At 50.3% G+C, this 26,346-nt stretch overlaps 1 protein-coding gene across 1 annotated transcript in view; it reads right to left on the bottom strand.

Annotated features, from left to right (window-relative positions):
* Positions 1 to 283: 283 nt before the first annotated feature.
* Positions 284 to 26,346, bottom strand: part of LOC140722186 (uncharacterized) — a 37,117-nt gene continuing 11,054 nt past the window's right edge. The window contains exons 2-9 of the mRNA XM_073036978.1: positions 10,825 to 11,042; positions 9,936 to 10,007; positions 8,793 to 8,912; positions 6,840 to 6,956; positions 5,409 to 5,513; positions 3,545 to 3,687; positions 2,294 to 2,358; positions 284 to 1,311 (exon numbers count right to left, since the gene is read on the bottom strand). Coding sequence (XP_072893079.1) covers positions 1,119 to 1,311; positions 2,294 to 2,358; positions 3,545 to 3,687; positions 5,409 to 5,513; positions 6,840 to 6,956; positions 8,793 to 8,912; positions 9,936 to 10,007; positions 10,825 to 11,042 — 1,033 coding nt within the window. The 3' untranslated portion in view covers positions 284 to 1,118. The remainder of the gene's footprint in view (positions 1,312 to 2,293; positions 2,359 to 3,544; positions 3,688 to 5,408; positions 5,514 to 6,839; positions 6,957 to 8,792; positions 8,913 to 9,935; positions 10,008 to 10,824; positions 11,043 to 26,346) is intronic.

The raw sequence follows: 26,346 nt of genomic DNA, 5'->3' as shown, positions 1-26,346 counted from the left end.
GCATGCAGAAGGACAGACAGATCAGTAGAATGTTCAACAAATTGGCAAATGAAACACAATATTGGAAAATGCATGGTCGTGCACATTGGTTGTAGAAATAAATGTGCGGGCTATTACCTAAACGGGGAGAAATTCCAAAACACAGAGAGGCAATGGGACATCTACTTCCACTGCGCCATCACATCTTTCAACGTACGAGAACTAACTCCACATTTTTGCGTTATTTATTAATATTTGTAGTTTACATTAATTTTACATTCTTGCGCTGCACTGATGGGGCAAAAAGAGAAATTCTAGGCCATGTAAGTCTCAGACAATAAATCAAATGGAGATCCCAGTAGGAAACACCCGATGCGAGTGGACAGGACACTTGGCCCGCTGGTCTTCACTGGTCTGGGCACTGAGTACAGGTGTCGGGAGGTCACGTTGCCGTGGTGTAGGACGTCAGTGAGCCCGCACAGTTTTGGTCGCCCTGCTCTGGGTAAAATGCCAGTGAGCCGGAAAGAATGTACAGGGAGATTTACAGGAATATTGCTGGGACTCGTGTAACGGAGATGGAGAGAGGACGGGGTCTTCATTCCCTGGAGCGTAGCTGTAACCTTACAGAGTTGCATAAACTCAAGAGGGGCACAGACAGACGGTATGCGCACAGACTTTCACACAGAGCTGGGGTATCGAGACCCAGACGGGACAGGATTTAGGTGAGAGTGGGTGGAGAGGAGATAGAAAGAGCGAGATCAGAGGGACGCAGGTGTTAGAGGGAACGGAGTGGAGAAGGAGAGTGCAGTAGAAAGGGGGGAAAAGGAGGGCAATATAAAGAGGTTGGAAGAGGGAGTGGTGAAATAGCGAGCGGAGAAAGATCGAGGAAGTAGGATGAGGAAAGGGGGTAGACAGAACGTTAGAAGGAGTGAGGAAGAGCGGGATGGGGGAGGGGTGGCTAGAAAGAAGGGGATAGATGGAGATCGGGGTTTTCCATGTGTGGTGGGGAGAAATGGGTTGCAAAAACAGGAGAATAGAGTAACAGGTAGGGTCAGAGACTGCAGGGAGGATTTTGAGTGGATGGGCTGAGTGAGAGTGGAGGAGAGATAAGGAAGGGAAAGACAGGGTAATCATTTGATTCAAGTCGGCTCTCCGGGCTGTTGACAGAGAAGCTGGATCTTTTCAGGAATATCCGGCCAGCAGGGGGCAGAATACTCGCAGATGAAACGGTGATTATCATTAAGGCAATTGCCACTCCCTCCTCTCGATGTGCATGCACTGCAGGAGGCCCTTCCGGAGGACACATTGTACAGTAGACCAGTGGCATCATCCCTATCAATAAATGGTTAAAAAATGTGAACAGAGACGAAACAGATCCGGCGGAACACGAGCCCGTCGCCAAACTAATCCCATTAAATCCGGGCAATCACCACAGCCCTGTGTCGTTCCCAAAATAATTCCAGTGTCCCAATGACTCCCTACTGCTCTGTGTCAGTCACCAAATTAATCCAACAAACCACCTCCCCCACAGCCTCCGGCCCATCGTCCCGCGGTCTCCACAGTCCTGTGGCAGTCCCAAAGCGAATCGAACACACCCATTGATCCCGTCAGATCTATTTCAGTCACCAAACAAATCCAAATATCCGAAACACCCTGCACCCCGCAGGCATACGCCGTTCCGGAATTAATCCCATCGGCACAATCAGATCCTCCATCCCTCTGTTGGTCACCCAAATCCATCACACGGCTCCTATCCCTCCCGACAGTTTATGCCCGTCTGCAGGTTAATCCGATTGCCTCTCACCGTTCCCTCAGCCCTGCTTCAGTCGGCAATCTGGACACCCTGACCGACTCTTCACCTACATCGGCTTGTCGGTCTCCAAACTAATCCAGTTGTCCCACTCTCTCCCCCCAGATCAGTGTCAGACCCCAAACTGATCCTGCTGCATAACTCTCTATCACAGAGTAAGGCCTGTCGCCAAACCAATCCGACTCTGCCTTCTGCTCCCTACAGATCTGTGTCAGACTCCAAACTAATTCCACTGCATCTCCCAATCCCCACGGCCCTGCTTCAGTCACCAAAATAAACCCCGGAGCCCACTGACTATCGTCAAAATATTTCACTGTCCTGTCCCGCGACAGACACGTATCGCTCCCTAAAATATTCACCTTGTATCATCCTCTCCCGACAACAAACTCCAGTACCCCACCCCCTTCTCACAAAACTACTTCAGTCCGTAAACAAATCCCATTTTCTCCCCTTAAGCCAGTGTCATTCCCCAAATCCCACTCCACAGATCAGTCCAAATCTCACCCGGTCTCGCATTGTCTAATCCAGTAAGTAACGTTTCGGCGGATAAGAGAGCAGATAACAAAATTCTGTAAAATTAAATTACTTTGATTAATGCCGAGAATCGAAAAATGTTTACGAGAGTGTGTGATAGGACGGTGTGGAGGTAGCTTCACTCTGTGTCTGACCGCGGGAGTGTGTGATGGGGAGGTGTGGAGTGCGATTCACTCTGTGTCTGACCCCGGGAGTGTGTGATGGGACGGTGTGGAGGGATATTCACTCTGTGTCTGACTACAGGAGTGTGTGATGGGACGGTGTGGAGGGATATTCACTCTGTGTCTGACCCCGGGAGTGTGTGATGGGACGGTGTGGATGGAGATTCACTCTGTGTCTGACCCCGGGAGTGTGTGATAGGGAGGTGTGGAGGTAGCTTTACTCTGTGTCTGAACCCGGGAGTGTGTGATGAGATGGTGTGGAGGGGGATTCACACTGTGTCTGACACCGGGAGCGTGTGATGAGATGGTGTGGAGGGAGATTCACTCTGTGTCTGACCCCGTTTGTGTGTGATGGGACGGTGTGAAGGAAGATTCACTCTGTGTCTGACAGCGGGAGTGTGTGATCGGACGGTGTGGAGAGATATTCACTCTGTCTCTGATCCCGGGAGTGTGTGTTGGGACGGTGTGAAGGGAGATTCACTCTGTGTCTGACCCCAGGAGTGTGTGATGCGACGCTCTGGAGGGATATTCACTCTGTGTCTGACCCCGGGAGTGTGTGATGGGACGGTGTGGATGGAGATTCACTCTGTGTCTGAACGCGGGAGTGTGTGATGGGACGGTGTGGAGGGATATTCACTCTGTGTCTGAGCCCGGGAGTGTGTGATGGGACGGTGTGAAGGGAGATTCACTCTGTGTCCCACCGCGGGAGTGTGTGATGCGACGGTGTGGAGGGATATTCTCTCTGTGTCTGACCCCGGGAGTGTGTGATGGGACGGTGTGGAGTGAGATTCACTCTGTCTCTGACCCCGGGAGTGTGTGATGGGACGGTGTGGAGGGAGATTCACTCTCTGTCTGACCCTGGAGAGTGTGATGGGACGGTGTGGAGGGAGATTCACTCTGTGTCGGAGGGTGTGTGATGGGACGGTGTGAAGGGAGATTCACTCTGTGTCTGACCCCGGGAGTGTGTGATGGGATGGTGTGAAGGGAGATTCACTGTGTGTCGGAGGGTGTGTGATGATTCCTGTGTTACTGTGGGATCTTCCCGTGCTGTGGCACATACCGCTTCATCCCTCGAACTGATTTCGAGAAGAATTGATTCACGCTTTGAACATTCTTGCATCGCTTTGCGGAAAGATGTTGCAAATTTGGATACGTAATAACGCCGGTCAATATTTGTGACAAAGTCCTTGGAACAGGTTTGCTCTGGAAATTAGGAGAAAGGAACAAAGTGAATCTCTCCCCACACCGTCCAATCGCACATTACCAAGGATCAGGCACAGTGACCTTCCCTCCAAACCATCCGTCACACACTCACGGATTCAAGGTACAGAGTGAATCTCATTCCACACTTTCCTATCGCACACACCTGGAGAAGGACACAGAATGAAGTTTCCTGCACAACGGCCCATCACAGATTCTCAAGTTCAGGCACAGAGTGAAGTTCCCACCACATCATCCATCATAGACTCTCCAATCAGGCACAGATTGAGGCTATCTGTACACTCCCCTGATACACTCACGGAGAAGGACACAGATTGATCCTCGCGACACATTATCCCATCACACACTCAGTGTGTCAGAAACAGAGCTCCGCTCCCTCCACACCGTCCCATCAGAGACCCCTGAAGTGGACTGGAGTCCACTCGACTGTTCCTTGTCACACAGCCTCTGGGTCGGAACCAGCGTGCAGAGTGAAGTTTCCCCCACACTCTGCACTCTCCCGGGGTCAGACACAGAGTGAATCTCTTTCTCCCTCTCTCTCTCTCTCTCTCTCTCTCACACACACACACACTCACGCACAAACACACACACACACACACACACACACACACTCTCTCTCTCTCTCTCTCACACACACACACACACACACACTCTCTCTCTCTCTCTCACACACACACACACACACACACACACACACACACACACACACACACACACACACACACACACACACACACACACACACACACACACACACACACACACACACACACAGGTTTAGACCGCACGCTGGTTACTGTCAAATCACACGATCTTGCAGCCAGACACAGAGTGAAGCTCCCTCCACAACGTGCCTTCACACATTCCCAGAGTGCGACACAGAGTTCAGCAGCTGTCACAGTGTCCATTCGCATACTCCAGGAATCAGACACAGTGTAGCTCTTTCAGTAGCAACCGATTCCTGACAACCGGAGAAAGACATGGAGTGAAGCTCTTTCTCCGTTTCCCATGACACCATTCACTAACTCCATGTCCTCATCACTCATTCCAGCGGTCAGATGTGGAGTGAGGCTTCTTGCACAACGTCCTGTCACACTTCCGGAGTCAGATTCTGGGTGTTACTCCCTCCACACCGTCTCATCACACACTCCCGGGGTCAGACACAGAGTGAATCTCCCTCCACACCGTCCCATCACACACTCAAGGGGTCAGACAGAGAGTGAATCTCCCTCCACACCGTCCCATCACACACTCCCGGTGTCAGACACAGAGTGAATCTCCCTCCTCACCGTCCCATCACACACTCCCGGGGTCAGACACAGAGTGAAGCTCCCTCCACACCGTCCCATCACACACTCCCGGGGTCAGACACAGAGTGAATCTCCCTCCACACCGTCCCATCTCACACTCCCGGGGTCAGACTCAGAGTGAAGCTCCCTCCATACCGTCCCATCATACACTCCAGGGGTCAGACACAAAGTGAATCTCCCTCCGCACCGTCCCATCACACACTCCCAGGGTCAGACACAGAGTGAATATCCCTCCACACCGTCCTATCACACACTCCTGTGGTCAGACACAGAGTGAATCATCCTCCATACTATCTCTTTACACGCTCCAGATTCCACGCACAAAGTGACGCTTCCTCTCTCCATGCCTGCCCTGTGATGGGGAGCGGGTTAAAGAGGGGGATGATGCCTCACCTTTTCTGCTGGTCAAAAATTCACAGATTTGAGCCTTGGTTTCGTTGATAGATCTGTACTTCGTTTCCATCTCAGTGAACTGGTGACGGAGATCGCTGTGCATTCCTTTAAGAAAAGACAGATTAGAGTTGAGCGAGGAAAGCTTGGATTGAAGGGAGGAGTTTAACTCATGGTAATTTTCGGTCGGAGCTGACTTTAGGCTTACGTATCTGTGATACTGAGAAACATATTGAAGGATGTTTAGCGTTTGCTGTGACAAGTGAGTCAGTGTCACGCTAACGAACGGGTCACAGAGAGTGTTGTGTCAGTGTCACGGTGAAGCGTGGAACAGTGAAGGATGTTCTTGTGGCACAGTGAGAGGCGTCGGCGCCACGTTGAGCTGTGTCACGCTGTGTCTCGCTGAGGAATTATCAATGTCCCGGTGACGGTTCTGTTGTTGTTACAATGGGGGTCTACGACAGTATCGTGCGGGGCATGTCCGGTTTCTGTGAGGGACGTTTCGGTCTCACTATGATAGAGGTTTCTGTGCCCCGGCGGGAGGTGTGCCGGATCGGAATGAAGTGTATCTCGATGTCAAGGCGAGGGAAATGTAATGGTGAGGGGTTGGTGGGATCACGGTTGGTGGAGTATCTGTGTCATGGTGTGGGGTGTGCTGGTCTCACAGAGCGGGATATATCTGTTTCACGGTGAGTGACATGTCATGGCCATGGTGTGTGTGAGAGTGTCACGCTGAGCTGTCCGACGGTGTCACGGAGAGTACTATGCCGGTGTCATTGTGGATTCAGCTGTCGGTATCAGTTCATGGGTTTGCCTGTGTCAGGGTGAGGTGTGGGTAAGTGCCTCAATGAGTGGTACATCGGTGTTATGTTGAGGGGTGATACTGTCTCGGTAAGGGGTATTACAGTGACTTCTGAGTCTTTGTCACGGTGCGGGGCGGAGCGGATCACATTGAGGAGCGTGAAGGTGTCACGGTGTACGGTACCTCAGTGTCACGGTGAAGGGCGTGTCGCTGTCACTGTGAGGTGTGTTTCGGTGTCGCCTTGAGCAGTTTATCAGGAATACCGTCAGAGGCATATCTATGTTACAGTGAGGGGAGCGTTGCGGTCAGTGTGACTGACATGTGTGTGTCACGGCGATGTTCGTGCCAGTGTCGCGGTCAGGAGTGTTCTTGTGTCTCGTTGAAGGTCGTGACCGTGACAGTGCTGTTCATGGTAGAGTGAATGGCGTGTCGGTGTCAGGACGAGTCTTGATTGTGTTCCGGTAAAGGCCGTGTCTTTATCTCGGTTTGGGGTGTGTCAGTGTTGTGGTGATGGGTTTTTAATCGGTGTTACGGTAAGGGGCGTGTCGGTGTCACTGTGGTGTTTTACAATAACAATTCATTCCTCTCCCTTTACTTATGGCCTGACTCCACCGGGACACCGTTCCACTCACTGTGGATCAAGAGACCAGCCACTATCACGATGAGGGCGGACGTAACCAGGCAGAGTAGACAGATCAGACGGTACGGTCTATTGCCGATCTTCACTTTCGATTGTTGTCCATGAGCAGCTGTGGAGATACCACAAGACCATGAGACTATAAGATACAATAGCAGAAGGAGGACATTTGGGCCATCGAGTCTGCCCCGCCATTCAATCATGGGCAAATGTAATTCTTCCAGTCATCCCCACTCCCGTGCCTACTGCCGATACCCTTTAATGCCCGGGCTAATCAAGAGCCTATCTCTCTCAGCGTTAAATGCACCAGATAATTTGGCTTTCACAGCCGCTCGTGTAATTTCTCCGCATCTCAGTTCTAAAAGGACGTCGTTCAATCGGAAAGTCGTGGCCACTTGCCCTAGAATCGCTTACCATTGGAAATAACATTTCCATATCTAATCTCTCCAGGCTTTGAAGATTCGGTAAGTTTCGATGAGAGGCCCCCTCATTCCCCTGAATTCCAGGGAATACAGCTCAAGAGCTGCCGGATGTTCCTCATACAGCGACCCTCTCATTCCTGGAGTCAGTCTCCTGAATCTTCTCTGAACCCTTTCCAATGTCAGTATTTATGAGAAGCCCAAAGCTGCACACAATACTCTCAGTGTGGTCTCACGAGTGCCTTTTGGTGCCTCAACATCACATCCTTGCTCTTATATTCTCTACCTGAATATCAACATTTCATTCGCTTTCTTCACCACCAACTGAACTTGGGGGTTAACCTTTAGGGTCTCTTGCAAAACCACTCCCAAATGCTTTTGCAACTCTTCATTTTGAATTCTCTCACCATCTTCATAATAGTCTGCTTGTTTATTTCATCTTCCAAAGTGCACGACCATACACTTTCCAAAATTGTGTCTCATTTGCCTCTTCTTTACCCATTCCCCTAAACTATCTGCGTCCCTCTGTACGCCCTCTGTTTCCTCAACACTTCCCGCTCCTCCACCTATCTTTGCAAATTCTGCACAAGTCTTTGAAAGACATTGTCGAAATCAGCGGTCCCAACACCGACCCCTGTGGAACTCCACTCCACTAACCGGCAGGCAGCCAAAATAGGATCCCTTCATTCCTACCCTCTCTTTTCTACCAATCAACCAATGCTCCCCCCGTGCTAGAAACTTCCCTGTAATTTTACGGGCTCTCATCTTCCTAAGCAGCCTCATGTGCGGTATATTGTCAAAGGCCTTCTGAAAATCCAAATACTCTATCGATTCCTGAAAGATCATTGTTGAAGCCTCGGCAATCTCTCCGCCTACTTCCTTCAGAACCCGAGGCTGCATTCTATCAGGTCCATGAGATTTAATCCAAGTCACTGACATCCTCAGTTACTTTCAGCCGTAACCGCTGAGAGTCCAAATTCCTTGACTCGACAAAGGCTGAGAAATGTCTGACTGATTCCTGAGGTGTTTTACTCTCTCCTACGCGATTGATTAAGTTGGAGTTCTGGGTGTTGTCTCCGTCAACTTCATTTGGGAGCTTGACTGGGTCCCTCAGGGGAAGCTTATCCAGAAGATTATGATACGGGGAATCGGCCGTCTGGATTCAGAGTTTATTATTTTTTCACAGTTGTATTATTGTCTGCCCACTTTCTGTTCTTTTTCCACAAATCGGATACATGACGGGCTAAACTCTTACATTCTCCAGCCGGATCTGTGACTGATCTACTATCGCATTGAACTTTTCAATTTGGCAGTTTTCAACATGATCCACAAGAGTACCCATCTTCACATCATGTGCAACTCACAAACACATCCATCTACAGTTTCAACCAGATGATTTATACACATCACAGACAGGAGGTGGAACGAGCTCGCAGAGAAGTGGTCGAGGCAGATGAATTAAAATTTGAAACACTTGGGCAAATGACACCTGACGCTTCCAGAATGGCGTCACTATTGTGAACACTGACCTGTTTGTATAGTAGTTGGCATCCGTCCGGGTCCCGAGGTGATGTGAGCACCCTCTTCCTCATCGATGAGGGGATCGTCTCTTCGAAAGTTCATCTCTGAGTAGGTGGAGATCGGACCATCTGGGAGAGAAAGTCGGACAGGCCGGTCAGGGAGAGAATGAGACAGCGGTAGAGAATTAGGGAAATAGAGAAGAGACAGCAGAGGAGAGAGAGGAGTAAGCGAGAGGGAGAGAGGGGTAATCGGGGGAATGTGAAAGAGAGGGAGCAGAGAGTGTGGGAAAGGGGAGAATGGGGAAAGGTAAGTAGATAGAGGGGAATGTCAACGGAGAGAGCAGGAGTCGTAGAAGGGCAGAGATGTGCAAAAGACAGAGAGAAGTGTTGGGAAAGGGGGGAAAGCGTGAGAGGGTGCGGTAGGGAAAGGAAATAGTGGAGGAAGAAAAGAGGATGGGAGAGAATCAGTGTGTGAGAGATAGGGGAAGAAAGAGGGAGGCAGGGGAGAGAGAGGAGAAAGAGTGTTGAGAGAGTTGGTTTAGAACGGGGTCAGTGTTATACACATTTTATAAAGTTATCGTTTCTTACTGACCCTTGTCACTCTCCTCCCTCCTCGCCACTCTTCCCAAGGTGTCTCCTGCTCACCGGCCATGCCACAGCACTCCCTGCTCCCGCACCCGCCCCATCACACAGCTCCCCTCAGTGCCCCCAGTTTAAACCCCTCTCACGGTACGCCCACCACACAAAAAAATTCATGGGATTTTCTGCACCGACCCCACCCAGAGAAACTCCTCATTCCTTTCCACAGCCCTCCCACTGTACCACCCCGCCTGTGGCTCTGCCTCCGCCCCGACCCTTCCCAGAGCGCTCCTTCCTCACCGACCCTCCCATAGAGCCCGTCTCTCATTCCATTTTTACAGCCCTCCCTCTATACAACCCGCCTGTTGCTCTGCCTCCACCCCGACCCTTCCCAGAGCGCTCCCTCCTCAGACACCCTCCCATAGAGCACGTCTCTCATCCAGTCTCGCACGCATTGCTCCTGACCTATTGCCTAACAGGGAACAATCAGGGTCAACTGCGCTTGGGATGAGATTTCTCGACAGGAAGATTCACATCAGCTGATCAGAGTCAAACCAGTAAAGTGAAACTGACCTCCATTCGTCCGGACCCGGGGAACAGAGAGGGATTTGAAATGAAGTTCCACATACGATACATCAGGTTTAGCTGGGGACAGAACAGTGAGAGTCAGAAACAGCGTGAGGCTCCCTCTAAACCGTCCCATCAAACACATCCGGGGTCAGACACAGAGTGAATCTCCCTCCTCACCGTCCCATCACACATTCCTGTGGTCAGACACAGAGTGAAGCTCCCTCCACACCGTCACATCACACACTCCCGGGGTCAGACACAGAGTTAAATCTTCCTTCACTCTGTACCATAATGGGGGACAGATTGCGCTTTGGAGCGTACAAGTTTGAGGGGGGGGGGACTTGACAGAGGTATATAAAGTTATGAGGGGGATAGATCGAGTTGACGTGGATAGGCTTTTTTCCATTGAGAGTAGTGGAGATTCAAACAAGAGGACATGAGTTGAGAGTTAGGGGGCAAAAGTTTAGAGGTAACACGAGGGGAAATTTCTTTACTCCGAGAGTGGTAGCTGTGTGGAACAAGCTTCCAGTAGAAGTGTTAGAGGCAGGTTCGGTATTGTCATTTAAAGTGAAATTGGATAGGCATATGGATATGAAAGAAATGGAGGTTTATGTGCTGCGTGCGGGCCAGTGGGACTAGGTGAGAGTAAGCGTTCGGCACGGACTGGAAGGGCCGAGACGGCCTGTTTCCGTGCTGTAATTGTTATATGGTTGTTATATGGTTTATATTATACAGTCCCGTGATCAGAAAAGGAGTGACGCTCCCTCCACTCCGTCCCATCACACACTACCGGAGTCAGGCACAGAGTGAAGCTCCCTCTACTCCCGCCATTACAAACTCCCCGGGTTAGAAAGAGACTGAAACTCCCTCACTCCATCTCTGCCCCACTCACCTCCCGATGGAGAGAGTGAGTCCGGTTTTACGAGCTGCTTTTTCATGTAGGTCTCGCTCTTGGCCATCCTGTCGATGGCTCTCTGCGTCTCTGAGCTCAGCGAGGGGAAGCAACCGTTGTCAGAGGAAGCCTGTGTTGACAAGTGGATCAGAACGAGACCAGCAAACACCGGATGAGCAGCCGAAGAGGAGAGGAGCCGACAGCAGAGGGAGGAAGCGCTGGGGACGAGGGAGATTGAGGGTGTGAGAGGGGGTAGTCTGCAGCGATTAGAGTGGCGCGGGGAGAAGAGTAGTGCAAGTGGAGAGAAACAGAGGGAGGGAGAGCGAGGGGAAGGTTATGGTTTGACGGAAAATAGAATCGTGAATTACAGGGGTTAGAAAAGGGTATCTGAAAGAAGGGGAGGGCAAAAACTGGGAGGGAATGTAGAGAGAGGGGTAGAAATAGAAAGGGAGGATTGTTGGAGAGATTCAATTTCGCCCCTCTCTCCAGCTCTCTGCTTTTTCCTCAACTCCCTCTGTCTCCTCTGCCTTTCTATCTCACATCCTTCACTGAAAGCGAAGGGGGAAGTGAAAGGAAATGGGGGTGAGGGTATTGGATAAAGGGGTGATAGTGCGGGAGGCGATGTGCTGTAGCGGTTGTGTGTGTGTGTGTGTGAGTGTGTGGGTGTGTGGGTGTGTGGGTGTCTGTGTGTGTCTGGATGTGTGTGTGTGAGTGAGTGTGTGTGTGTGTCTGTGTGTGCGTATGTGTGTGTGTGTGTGTGTGTGAGAGAGAGAGAGAGAGAGAGAGAGAGAGAGAGAGAGAGAGAGAGAGAGAGAGAGAGAGAGAGAGAGAGAGAGAGAGAGAGAGAGAGAGAGCGAGCGAGCGCCTCGGCATCGGCCGAACAAACACTCCCGGGATCAGACATAAGTGCAGCTCCTTCCATACCGTCCCATTGCACAGTCCCAGGGTCACAAACAGAGCTAATTTGCCGCCTCACAGTCCTATAACACATTAACGGATTCAGAAACAGATCGAATCTCCCTCTTCACTCCCAGTTTTTCAGCGTTCCTGTAGTCTCCAACACAGAGTCTGTCTCAGAGATTATAAGTGTGTCTGAGAGACCAGAAGTGGAACAGAGGAGGGTGGGGGAGTGGAAAGATGGCTGTGGAGGGGTGGTGAGTTTCCAGTCACTGGGTGGAAATGGTGTGAAACCACACGACCGGCCTGTGCACAGAGAGACGTAGAGAAGCTCAGAAGCGAGAAATCGATATCCGGTGGAAATGTGCAGCAGTAACACCAACGTTGTGCAAGGAGTTGACCACGTGTCTGACCCCGGGAGTGTGCGATGGGACGGTACAGAACATAGAACAGAAACCGATGCAGCACATTTCTGGCCCTTCGGCCCACAATGTTTTGCCGACCCATATAAAGCCTCAACGTAAATTCCCTCATATGCCTGTGTAGTAGTCTCTTAATTTTCACTAGTGTCTGTGCCTCCAACACTGAATCAGGCAGTGCATTCCACGCACCAACCACTCTCTAAGTAACAGCCATTCCGCTAATCTCTCCTTTGAACTCTGCCCCCCTTACATTAAAGCCATTTCCGCTTGTATTGTGCAGTGGTGTCCTGGGGAAGAGGCGCTGGATGTCCACTCTGTCTATTCCTCTTAATATCTGGTAGACCTCTTTCATGTCTCCTCTCATCCTCCTTCTCTCCAGATAGTAAAGCCCCAGCTCGGCTAACCTGTGTTTTACAGAGCTCCATCAATAAGCCGCGACTGAACTATGAGGCGACTTTCAGCGATCTGTGGACATGTAATCCCAGATCCCTCTGCTCCTCCACACTACCAAGTATCCTGTCATTTACTTTCTACTCTGCCTTGGAGTTTGTCCATCCAAAGTGTACCACCTCACACTTCTCCGGGTTGAACTCCATCTGCCACTTCTCCGACCACTGCTGCATCCTATCAATGTCTCTCTGCAATCTTCGACAATCCTCTGCACTATCTACAACACCACCAACCTTTGCGTCATCTGCAAACTTGACAACCAATCCTTCTACCCCCACGAAAAGTAGGGGTTCCAGAACCGATCCTTGTGGGACAACACTAGTCACAACCCAATCTGAATGTACTCCCTCCCCCAAGACCCTCTGCCTTCTTCAGGCAACCCAATTCTGAATCCACCTGGCCAAACATCCCTGGTTCCCATGCCTTCTGACTCTGAATATGCCTGCATATTGGAACCTTGTCAAATTCCTTACTAAAATACGTGTAGAAATAGATCCACTGCACTACCCTCATCTATATGCCTGGTCACCTCCTCAAAGAACTCTATGAGGATGGTTAGACACGACCTGCCTTTCCCAAAGCCATGCTGACTGTCCCTGATCAGAGCATGATTCTCTAAATGCCCATAGACTCTTTCCCTAAGAATCCTTTCCAACAACTTTCCCACCACAGACGTCAGACTCACTGGTTTATAATTATCCAGACAATTCCTACTAACCTTTTGAAGAAGAGGACAGCATTCTCCTCCCTCCAGTCTTCCGGTACCACCCTCTGATTCTATCCTTTTCAGTGAGGCAAATGGAGGGAGTTAAACTCTGTCTAATTATGGGAGTGTGTGATGTAACGGCATAGAGGGAGATTCACTTTGTGTCGCACCCCAGGAGAGTGCAATTTGACAGTGTGCAGGGTCTATATTCTCTGTCGAGTCCCGGGAGTGTGTAATGGGGCTGTGTGGAAAGTGATTCACCATATGTCTGACACCAGGACTTTGTGATTGGGCGGTGGGGAGGGGGATTCACTATGTGCTTGACACCGGGAGAGTGTGATAGGACAGTATGGTGGGAGTTACACCCTGTGTATGACCCCGGGAATGTGTAATTGGAGAGTATAGAGGGAGCATCATTCTGGTGTGTATCTATCACACATATCTTTTCCTCTTTTGAATTTAATTCAAGACGCTGTCAAGCAGAGTTAGAACAATGCTGCTGCCCCCAGTCGTCTGCTCTGGAAAATAGGACCAATGAACAGTGAATCTCTCCGCACACCGTTCATCACATTCGCCGGTAGGCAGACAGAGAAAAGGGAATCGTTCCTACCTGCCCATCACACTTTCACGGCTTCAGTTGCAAAGTCACACAGAATCGGCGGTTTAGAGAGAGTAAGTGTAGTTCCCTCTCCACTCTCTCATCAAATAGTCCTGTTGGCAGACAGACCGAAGTTTCCAACACAGTCTCCCAAAACACATTCCCGGGGTCAGACACAGAGTGTATCTCCCTCCAAATCGTCCCATCACACACTCCCGGGGTCAGTCACAGAGTGAATCTCTCTCTTCACTCCCTCTCTCCCTCCCTCCCACCAATCACCAGTTTTTCAGCATTCCTGCAGTCTCCAACAGTGTGTCTGTCTCAGAGATAATAAGTGTATGTGAGACCAGAGATAAAACAGAGGAGGGTGGGGGAGTGGAAAGAGGGCTGTGGACAGGTGGTGAGTTTCCAGTCACTGGCAGGAAATGGTATGAAACCACACGACCGGCCTGTACACACAGAGACGTAGAGAAGCTCAGAAGCGAGAAATCGATATCCGGTGGAAGTGAGCAGCAGTAACTCCAACGTTGTGCAAGGAGCTGACCATGTGACTGACCCCGGGTGTGTGTGATTGAACTGGTATAGAACATATAACAGAAAACGATACAGCATAGTACTGGCCCTTCGGCCTACAATGTTGTGCCGACCCTTATACCCTGCTCCCATATAAAACCCCACATTAAATACCCCATAAACCTGTTTGGTTGTCCACCACTGACTCAGGCAGTGCATTCCACGCACCCACCACTCTCTGAGTAAAAATCCTTCCTCTGATTTTCCCCTTGAACTTTGCTCCACTGACCATAAAGCCATGGCCTCCTGTTTTGAGCAGCGGTGTCCTGGGGAAGAGGCGCTGGCTGTCCACTCTATCTTTTCCTCTTAATATCGTGTACACCTCTAACATGTCTCCTCTCATCCTACTTCAGTCCAAAGAGTAAAGACCTAGCTCCCTTAATCTCTGCTCATAGTGCACACTCTCTGAACCAGGCAGCATCCTGGTAAATCTCCTCTGCACCCTTTCCACAGATTCAACCTCCTTCCTATAATGAGGCGAGCAGAACTGGACACAGTATTCCAAGTGTGGGCTAACCTGTGTTTTACAGAGCTGCATCAATAAGCCGCGACTCTTAAACTGTGACCCTCGGCTTATGAAAACTAACTCTTCATTGGCTGCCTTAACTACACTATCTACCCGTGAGGCAACTTTCAGGGATCTGTGGACACGTACCCCGCCTTGGAGTATGTTCTTCCAAAGTGTACCACCTCACACTTCTCCGGGTTGAATTCTATTTGCCACTTCTCAGCCCAGTTCAGCATGCTATCAATGGCTCTCTGCAATCTTCGAGATTTTTCTACACTGGCCGCAACACCACCAACCTTTTTGTCGCCTGCAAATTTGCCAACCAGCCCTTCTACCCCAACATTAGGTCGTTAATAAAATCACGCAATGTAGAGGTCCCAGAACCGATCCCTGCGGGACACGACTCGTCACAGCCTTCCAATCCGAATGTACACATGCTCTCAACACACTGCTTTCTGCAGCCAAGCCAATTCAGAATCTACCTTGACAAACCTCCCTTGTCCACATGCCTTCTGACATTCTGAATAAGCCTACCGTGTAGAACCTTGTAAAATGCCTTACAAAAATTCAAGTAGATTTTTCATCAACTGCGCTGCCCTCACCTATATGCCTGGCCACCTCCTTAAAGAAATCTATCAGCCTTCTTTGAACGGTGTAAAGTTAGGTAAGGGAGAAATACAAACAGATCTCGGAGTCCTTGTTCATCAGTCACTGAAGGTGAATCAACAAGTGCAGCAGGCAGTGAAGAAGTCTAATGGAATTTTGGCCTTTATTACAAGGGGAATTGAGTACAAGAGCAAGGAAATACTTTTGCATTTATACAGGGCCCTGATGAGACCACACCTGGAGTATTGTGTACAGTTTTGGTCTCCAGCGTTAAGCAAGGACATCCTGGCTGTGGAGGAAGTGCAGCGTAGATTTACAACGTTAATTCCTGGGATGACAGGACTGTCTTATGCAGAGAGCTTTGAGAGACTGGGCTTGTACACGCTGGAATTAAGGAGATGGAGAGGGGATCTGATTGCAACATGTAAGATTATTAAGGGATTGGGCAAGATAGAGGCAGAAAATATGTTCCAGATGCTGGGAGAGTCCAGTACCAGAGGGCATGGTTTGGGAATAAGGGGTAGGTCATTTAGGACAGAGTTAAGGAAAAGTTTCATCTCCCAGAGAGTTGTGGGGGTCTGGAATGCACTGCCTCGGAAGGCAGTGGAGGCCAATTCTCTATATGCTTTCAAGAAGGAGCTAGAGAGGTATCTTATGGATAGGGGAGTCAAGGGTTATGGGGAAAAGGCAGGAACCGGGTATTGATAGTAGATGATCAGCCATTATCTCAAAATGGCGGTGCAGGCTCGAAGGGCCGAAAGGACTACTTCTGCACCTGTTGTCTATTGTCTATTGTCTATTCTTAGACACGAACTGCCCTTCACAAAGCCATGCTGACTGTCCCTGATCAGACCCTGATTCTCTAAATGCCCAGAGATCCGATCTGTAAGAATCTTTTCCAATAGCTTTCCCACCACAGACGTATGGCTCACTGGTCTTTAATTACCCGGACTATCCCTACTAACCTATTTGAAGAAGGGGACAACATGCGCCTCCCTGCAATCCTGCTGTACCATTCCCGCGGACAACGAGGAATTAAAAATCGTAGCCAGAGGCTCAGGAATGTTTTCCATCGTCTCGTGGAGCAGCCTAGGGACTATTGCTTCAGACCCCGGGGAATTATCCACACTGAATTATTTTAACAGCTTCAACGCCTACTCTCCCTTAATATCAACGTGCTCCAGAACATAAACCTCACTCATACTGTCCTCACCGGAAAAAGTTCTCTCACATTAGTGAATACCGTAGACAAGTAATTATTAATGACCTCGCTCTATTCCACACCCTCCAGGCACATCTTCCCACCTTTGTCTCTAATCGGACCTATCTTCATTCCTCTCAACTTTTTGTTCTTCACATAGTTCAAGAAATCTTTGGCGTTTTGCTTTACCTTTCTCGCCGACGGCTTCTCATGCCCCCTTCGTGCTCTCCTCAGTTCCTTCCTATGCTCCTTTCTTGCTACCCAATATTCCTCAATAGACCCATCTGATCCTTGCTTCCTAAATCTCATGTATGCTGCCTAATTCCACCTGACTAGATTCTCCACCGCACTTGTCACCATCGTGCCTTCACTCTATCATTCTTTATCTTTCTCACTGGAACAAATTTAACCCTAACATCCTGCAAGAGATCCCTAAACTTGGAACAAAAATGTCCATGGTACATTTCCCAGAAGAAACATCATCCCAATTCACACACGCACATTCTAGATTTACAGCCTCATATTTTGTCATTCCCCACTTAAAAATGTTCTCTGTCCTCTCTGTTTTGTTTTTTACCGTTTTCCATGAGGCAAATGGAAGCAGTTAAACTCGCTGTCTGAAACCGGTAGTGTATAATGGGACGGCGTGGAGGGAGATTCACCATGTGTCTAACACCGGGAATATGTGATAAGACAGTAAGGAGAGAGGTAGAATGCTTGTGTGACCACGGGAGTGTGTAATGGGACGCTTTGGAGGGTGCTTCACTCAGTGTCTGACCACGGGGGTGTGTGATGGGACGGTGTGGAGGGAGTTTCACTCTCAGCTAACCACGGGCTGTCTGATTCGACGGTACGGATGGAGTTTAACCATGTGTCCCAAGCCGGTACCGTGTGATAGGACTGTATTGAGGGAGAATCCCTCTGTGTCTCAGCCCGGTAATATGTGTTTGTTCGGGGTGGAGGGAGATTGGCTCTGTGTCTGAAACCGGGCGTGTTTGATGGGACGATGTGGAGGGAGATTCACCATGTGACTGTCCCCAGGTGTGTGCGCTGCGACGGTGTGGAGAGCGCATCAATATGCGTCTAACATTGGAACTGTGTGATGGGACTCTGGGAAGGGAGCTTCACTCTGTGTCTGAGTGTGTGATGGGACTGTGTGAAGGGCGTTTCGCCATGTGTCTGATCGCGGGACTGTGTGATGGGACGGTGTGGAGGGGGATTCACTCTGTGTCTGACCCCAGGAGTGTGTGATGGGACGGTGTGGAGGGAGATGCATTCTGTGTCTGACCCCGGGATTGTGTGATGGGACGGTGTGGAGGGAGATTCAATCTGTGCCTGACCCCGGGATTGTGTGATGGGACGGTGTGCAGGGAGATTCATTCTGTCTCTGACCCCGGGATTGTGTGATGGGACGGTGTGGAGGGAGATTCATTCTGTCTCTGACCCCGGGCGTGTGTGGTGGACGGCGTGTAGGGAGATCCACTCTGCGTCTGAAACCGGGACTGTTTGATGGGGCGATGTGGAGGGAGACGCTCTGTGTGTCTTACACCCGAAGTATGAAATAGGATGTAGTGGAGGGAGCTTCAGTCTGATATGTACGTAAGTTCTGTCTGACTGACACATACCTCTTCCTTTTTTGAATGTATTTCAAAACGCTTTGAAAGAGAGTTAGAACATTGCTGCCTCGTCCCATCGGCTTTTCTGGAAAATCGGTCTCTCTCTACAGCGTCCATTACATCCGCGGTCAGTCAGACACAGAATGGGGATCCTTTCACAACGGGCCATCACACATTCCCGGCGTCACTTGTAAAGAGATGATCCCTCCGAACCACCCGATCACATAGACTTTGAGGTTTAGAAATAGAGTGAAGCTCCCTCTGCACCCTCCCATCAAATAGTCCTATTGATAGACATAAAGAGAAATTCCTGAAACACTCTCTCAAAACACATTCCCTTGATCAGAATTTGAGTCAAAATGTCAAAGCACAGTTCCAGCACATACAAACAGCTTTAGACACAGAGTAAATTTGCTTTCACACCGTCCAATTTCACGCTCCCGGGGTCAGACACAGATTGAGTTTCTCTCTTCACTCCCTCGCTCCCTCTGAGCAATCACTAGATTTTTTCAGCGTTCCTGTAGTCTCCAACAGTGTGTCTGTCTCAGGGATAATAAGTGTGTGTGAGAACACAGATAGAACAGAGGAGGGTGGGGGAGTGGAAAGAGGGCTGTGGAGGGGTGGTGAGTTTCCAGTCACTCTGAGGAAATGTTGTTAAACCCGACGACCGGCCTGTACACACAGCGACGTATAGAAGCTGAGAAGCGAGAAATCGATATCCGGTGAAAGTGAGCAGCAGTAACTCCAACGTTGTGCAAGGAGTTGACCACGTGCCTGACCCCGGGAGTGTGTGATGGGGAGGAGGGGGGAGAGTGGAGAGTCATTCACTCTGTTTCTGCCACCTGGATTGTGCAATGAGACTGTGTGCAGGGCGACTCACCATGTGTCTGACTGCAGGAGTGTGTGATGGGACGGTGTGGAGGGAGATTCACTCTGTGTCTGACTGCAGGATTGTGTGACGGGACGATGTGGAGGGCGATTCACTCTGTGTCTGACTGCAGGATTGTGTGACGGGACGGTGTGGAGGGCGATTCCCTTTGTGCCTGACCTCGGTAGTATGTGATAGGACGGTATGGAGGGAGATTCACCCTGTGTCTGACCCCGGGAATGTGTGATGGGACGGTGTGGATGGAGATTCACTCTGTGTCTGACCTCGGGAGTGTGTGATGGGACTTTGTGAAAGGACCTTGAATCTGTGTCTGACCCCGGGAGTTTGTGATCGGACGGTGTGGAGGGAGATTCACTCTGTGTCTCACACCGGGAGAGTGTGATGGGACGGTGTGGAGGGAGATTCACTCTGTGTCTCACACCGGGAGAGTGTGATGGGACGGTGTGGAGGAAGATTCACTCTGTGTCTGACCCCGGGAGTGTGTGATGGGACTTTGTGAAAGGACCTTGATTCTGGTCTGACTCGTGGAGTGTGTGATGGGACGGTGTGGAGGGAAATTCAGGCTGTGACTGTCCCCAGGAGAATGTTACAGAACGTTATGGAGGGAGTTTCTCAGTGTGTCAGATCCCCGAAGTATGAAATGGGATGGAGTGGAGGGAGTGTTACTCTGCTGTGAATATATCACACATCTCAATTCCTCATTTGAACTTACTTCAAGAAGCTTTGGAGCAGAGGTAGAACAATGTTGCTTTGCCCCATCGTCTGCTCTGAAAAATTAGAACAATAAACAGTGAAGCTGTCTCCTCAGCGTCAATTAGATCCGCGGGTACTCAGACACAGAATGGGCATCGTCTTACATATGACCATCACACTTTCTAGGCGTCAGGTGTAAAGTGAAGATCCCTCCGAACCGTCCGGGACCGGCGAGTAGAGAAAGAGTGAAGCTCCTTATGCACTCTCCATCAAATTATCCTGTTGTCAGACATACAGAGAAGTTCCTAACACACTCTCCCGAAACACATTCCCGGGATCAGACACAGAGTCAAGATCCCAAAACACAGTCCCAGCACATACTAACTACGCTAGAAAACAGAGTAAAGTTGCTTCCACTCCGTCCAATTTCAAACTCCCGGGGTCAGACACAGAGTGAATCTCCCTCTTCACTCCCTCTCTCCCTCTCACCAATCACCAGTTTTTCAGCGTTCCTGCAGTCTCCAACAGTGTGTCTGTCTCAGAGATAATAAGTGTATGTGGGAACAGAGATAGAACAGAGGAGGGTAGGGGAGTGGAAAGAGTGCTGTGGACAGATGGTGAGTTTCCAGTCAGTGGGAGGAAGGGGAGTGAAACCACACGACCGGCCTGTACATACAGAGACGTAGAGAAGCTCAGAAGCGAGAAATCGATATCCGATGGAAAAGAGCAGCAGTAACTCCAACGTTGTGCAAGGAGTTGACCACGTGTCTGACCCCGGGAGTGTCTGATTGAACGGTATAGAACATAGAACAGAAAACGATAGAGCACAGTACTGGCCATTCGGCCCACAAAGTTGTGCCGACACTTATACCCTGCTCCCATATAAAACCCCACCTTAAATTCCCCATAAACCTGACTAGTTGTCCACCACTGACTCAGGCAGTGCATTCCACGGTCTGATTGGAAAAACCTTCATCTAATATCCCCTTGCACTTTGCTCCCCTTACCTTAAAGCCATATCCTCTTGTATTGAGCAGTGGCGTCCTAGGGAAGTGGCGCTGGCTATCCACTCTATCTTTCCCTCTTAATAACTTGTTCACCTCTAACATGTCTCCTCTCATCCTACTTCTGTCCAGAGAGTAAAGCACTAGCTCCCTTAATCTCTGCTCATAATGATGCTGTCTAAACCAGGCAGCATCCTGGTAAATATCCTGTGCATCCTTTCCACTGCTTCCACATTCTTCCTATAGTGAGGCGAGCAGAACTGGACACAGTACTCCAAGTGTGGGCTAACCTGTGTTTTACAGAGCTGCACTCTTAAACTCTGACCCTCGGCTTATGAAAACTAACACTTCATTGGCTGCCTTCACTACACTACCTACCCGTGAGGCAGCTTTCCGGGATCTGTGGACATGTACCCCCAGATCCCTCTGCTCCTCCACACTTCCATGTATCCTGCTATTTACATATCCTGACAACGAGGACTTAAAGTCGTAGCCAGAGGATCAGGAATGTTTTCCATCTTCTCGTGGAGCAGCCTGGGGACTATTCCTTCAGACCCCGGGGAATGATCCACACCAAATCATTTCAACAACGCCAACGCCTAATCTCACTTAATATCAACGTGCTCCAGAACATCAACCTCACTCATACTGTCCTCACCGGGAAAAGCTCTCTCACATTAGTGAATACCGTAGACAAGCAATTATTAATGACTATGCTCTATTCCACAGCTTCCAGGCACATCTTCCCACCTTTGTCTCTAATCGGACCTATCTTCACTCCTCTCATCTTTTTGTTCTTCACATATTTCAAGGATTCCTTGGAATTTTCATTTACCCTTCTCGCCAACGCCGTCTCATGCCCCCTTCGTACTCTCCTCAGTTCCTTGCTAAGCTCCTTTCCTGCTACCAAATATTTCTCAATAGACCCATCTGATCCTTGCTTCCTAAATCTCATGTATGCTGCCTAATTCCACCTGACTAGATAGTTCACCGCACTTGTCACCATCTGTCGCTCCCCACTTAAAATGTTCTCCGTCCTCTCTGTGTTTTTACCGTTTTCCATGAGGAAAATGGAGGCAGTTAAACTCGCTTTCTGAAACCGGTAGTGTGTGATGGGACGGCGTGGAGGGAGATTCAACATGTGTCTGACCCAGGGAGTGTGTGATGAGACAGTAAGGAGTGAGATCCAATGCTTTTCTGGCCCCGGGTGTGTGTAATTGGACGCTTTAGAGGGAGCTTCGCTCTGTGCCTGACAGCGGAAGTGTGTGATGGGAAGATGCTGACGGAAATTCACCATGTGTCTTACCCCAGGAGTGTATGCGGAGCAACAATATGTGCCTAACCTTTGGAATGTGGAATGGGACGATGAGCAGCGAGATGATCAACATGATTCCGATCCCGGGAGTGTTTGATCGAACGGTATGGAGGAAGTTACACCTTCTGTCTGACACCAGGAGTGAGCAATGGGATGCTGGGGATGGATCTTCACCATTTGTCTGACACAAGGCAGATTGTGATGGGACAGTTTGCAGGGAGCTTCACTCTGTGTCTGACCTCGGGAGTGTGTGATGCAACTGCCTGGAGGGAGAATCATTCTGTATCTGTTCCCGGGAGTGTGTGATGAGACGGTGTGGATGGAGTATCACTCTGTGTCTAACCTCGGGAGTTTGTGATGGGACGGTGTGGAGGGAGTTTCACTCTGTGTCTGACCCCGGGAGTGTGTGATGGAACGGTGTGGGGGGAGATTCACTCTGTGTCTGACCCCGGGAGTGTGTGATGGGACGTTGTGGAGGGAGATTCACCATGTGTATGACCCCGGGAGTGTGTGATGGAACGTTGTGGAGGGAGTTTCACCATGAGTCTGACCCCGGGAGTGTGTGATGGAACGGTGTGGGGGGAGATTAACTCTGTGTCTGACCCCGGGAGTGTGTGATGTGACGGGTTGGAGGGAGCTTCAGTCTGGTGTGTATGTATCTTCTGTGTGGCTCACACATACCTCTTCGTCTTTTGAATGTATTTCAAGACGCTTGAAAAGAGAGTTAGAACAGTGATGCCTCGTCCCATCGTCTTTTTCTGGAAAATAGGACCAATTTACAGTGAATCTCTCTCCAAACCGTCCATTACATCCACCACTATTCAGACACAGAATGGGGATCCTTCCAGAATCGGCCATCACGTTTTCCCGGCGTCAACTATAAAGAGAAGATCCCTCCGAACCGCCCGATCACAGAGACTTGACGGATTCGGGACAGAGTGATGCTCCCTCTGCACTCTCCCATCAAATCGTCCAGTTGACAGACATAAAGAGAAATTCGCGAAACACTCTCCTAAAACACATTCCCGGGATCAGACATGGAGTCAAGATCGCAAAGCACAGTCCCAGCACAGAAAAACAGCGTTAGGCACAGAGTAAAGTTGCTTCCTCCCCGTCTGATCTGAAACTCACGAGGTCAGACACAAAGTGTAGCTCCCTCCACACCGTCCCATCACACACTCCCGGGGTCAGACACAGAGTGAATCTCCCTCCACACCGTCCCATCACACACTCCCGGTGTCAGAGACAGACTGAATCTCCCTCCACACCGTCCCATCACACACTCAGGGGATCAGACACAGAGTGAATCTCCCTCCACAACGTCCCATCACACACTCCCGGTGTCAGAGACAGACTGAATCTCCCTCCACACCGTCCCATCACACACTCAGGGGATCAGACACAGAGTGAATCTCCCTCCACACCGTTCTACGACACACTCCCGGGATCAGACACAGAGTGAATCTCCCTCCACACCGTCCCATCACACACTCCCGGGGTCAGACACAGAGTGAATCTCCCTCGACACGGTCCTATCACGCACTCCCGGGGTCAGACACAGAGTAAATCTCCCTCCACACCGTCCCATCACACACTCCCGGGTCAGACATAGAGTGAATCTCCCTCCACACCGTCCCATCACACACTCCCGGGGTCAGACACAGAGTGAATCTCCCTCCACACCGTCCTATCACACACTCCCGGGATCAGACACAGAGTGAATCTCCCTCCGCACCGTCCCATCACGCACTCCCGGGGTCAGACACAGAGTGAATCTCCTTCCACACTCTCCCATCACACACAGCACGGGTCAGACACAGAGTCTATCTGCCGGCCCACAGTCCGATAACACAGCAACGGATGCAGAAAGAGAGTGAATCTCCCTCTTCACTCCCTCTCTCCCCTCTCACCAATCACCAGCATTCATCATTCCTGTAATTTCCAACAGTTTGTCTGTCTCAGAGATAATATGTGTATTTGATACCAGATGTAGAACTGTGGAAGGAGTTGGAGGAGAGAGAGTGTTGCGGAGGGGTGTGACTTTGCAGTCAGACTGCAAAGGCTGGAAGCGTTGAGAAACCACACGACTGACCTGTGCTCGCAGAGACGTAGAGAAACTGAAATCGATATCCGGTGGAAGTGAGCAGAAATAACAACAACGCTGTGGAGGGAGCTTTACTCTCTGCCTGACCTTGAGACCGTGTGACTGGATGGTGCGGAGAGAGCTTCACTCTGTGCCTGACTCCGGGAGTGTGAGATGGGATGGTGTGGAGGGAGCTTCACCATATGTCTGACCCCGGGTGTGTGTGATGGGACGGTGTGGAGGGCGATTCACTCTGTGTCTGTCCCCGGGAGTGAGTGATGGGCGGTGGGGAGGGAGCTTCTCAGTGTGACAGACACAGGGAGTGTGTGATGGGACGGTTTGGAGGGAGCTTCACTCTGTGTCTGACGCCAGGATGACTGTGTGGATAGAGCTTCAATATGTGTCCAACCTTAGGAAGTGTGATGAGACGGTGAGGGGGAGCTTCAACATGATTCTCATCCCGGGAATGTGTGATCGGACGGTATGGAGGGAGTTGCACCCTGTGTCTGTCACCGGGTTTGTGTGTTGGGACGTTGTGAAAGGAGCTTCACTCTGTGTCTGACACCGGGAGTGTGTGATGGGACGGTGTGGAGGGAGCTTCGCAGTGTGACTGGCCCCGGGATTACGTGATGGGATGGTATGGAGTGAGCTTCTCTATGGGTCTGATCGCCGAATTATGAAAAGGGATGGAGTTGAGGGAGCTTCAGTCTGTTGTAGTTCACACATACCTCTTCCTCTTTTGAACTTATTTCAAGACGCTTTGAAGCTGAGTTAGTACAATGCTGCTTCGGCCCATCGTCTGCTCCGGAAAATAGGACCAATGAACAAAGAATGTCTCTGAACAGCGTCCATTACATCCGCCTATAGTCAGACAGGGATGAGGGAATCGTTCCCACCGGCCGATCACACATTCACTGCTTCAGTTCAAAAGTGTAGATATACTCCTCCCGTCCGATTTCACAGACTCGATGGGTTGGAGACAGAGTGAAACTCCCTCTGCACTGCCCCGTCAAATAATCCTGTTGTCAAACATAAAGAGAAGAACCCAAAACACTTTTTCCAAAACTCATTCCGGGATCAGACAGAGTCAAGATCCCAAAGCACAGTCCTAGCTCGAACAAACAGCTTTAGACACAGAGTAAAGTTGCTTCCACACCGTCCCATCTCACACACCAGGGGTTAAGCACAGAGTAAAACTCCCATCACATACGCCCGGGGCCAGACTCTGAGTAAAATACCCTCCACACCGTCCCGTCACACACACCCCATATCAGACGCAGAGTGAATCTCCCTCCACACCGTTCCATCACACACTTGCGGTGTCAGACACGGAGTGAAGATTTCCTGCGCACTGTCCCACCACCCTCTTCCCGGATCATTAAACTCCCGTCCACACCGCCCCATCACACACACCCGGGATCAGACACAGAATGAAGTTCCCTCCACACCGTCTAATCACACGGTCCCGGGGTCTGACACAAAGTTAATCTGCCGCCTCACAATCCGATAACACAGTAACGGTTTCAGAAACAGAACGAATCTCCCTTTTCTCTCCCTCTCACCAATCACCAGTTTTTCACTTCCTGTCGACTCCAACAGTGTCTCTCTCTCAGAGAAAATACGTGTGTGAGACCAGAGGTAGAACAGTGGAGAGAGGGGGAGGGTAGCTCGGGCTGTGCAGGGGGTGTGACTTTGCAGTCACCGGCTGGAAGCGTTGAGAAACCACACGACTGACCTGTGCTCGCAGAGACGTGGAGATACTGAGATCGATATCCGGTGGAAGTGAGCAGAAATAACACCAACGGTGTGGAGGGAGCTTTACCCTGTGTCTGACCTTGAAACCTTGTGACTGGACGGTGTGGAGGGAGTTTCAATCTGTGTCTGACCCCGGGAGTGTGTGATGGGACGGTGTGGAGGGAGTTTCAATCTGTGTCTGACCCCGGGAGTGTGTGATGGGACGG

Source organism: Hemitrygon akajei, unplaced genomic scaffold, assembly GCF_048418815.1.
Source record: "Hemitrygon akajei unplaced genomic scaffold, sHemAka1.3 Scf000071, whole genome shotgun sequence".
NCBI lineage: Eukaryota > Metazoa > Chordata > Chondrichthyes > Myliobatiformes > Dasyatidae > Hemitrygon > Hemitrygon akajei.
The sequence above is the reverse complement of the archived record's forward strand: the minus strand, read 5'-3'. Positions and strand labels throughout refer to the sequence as shown.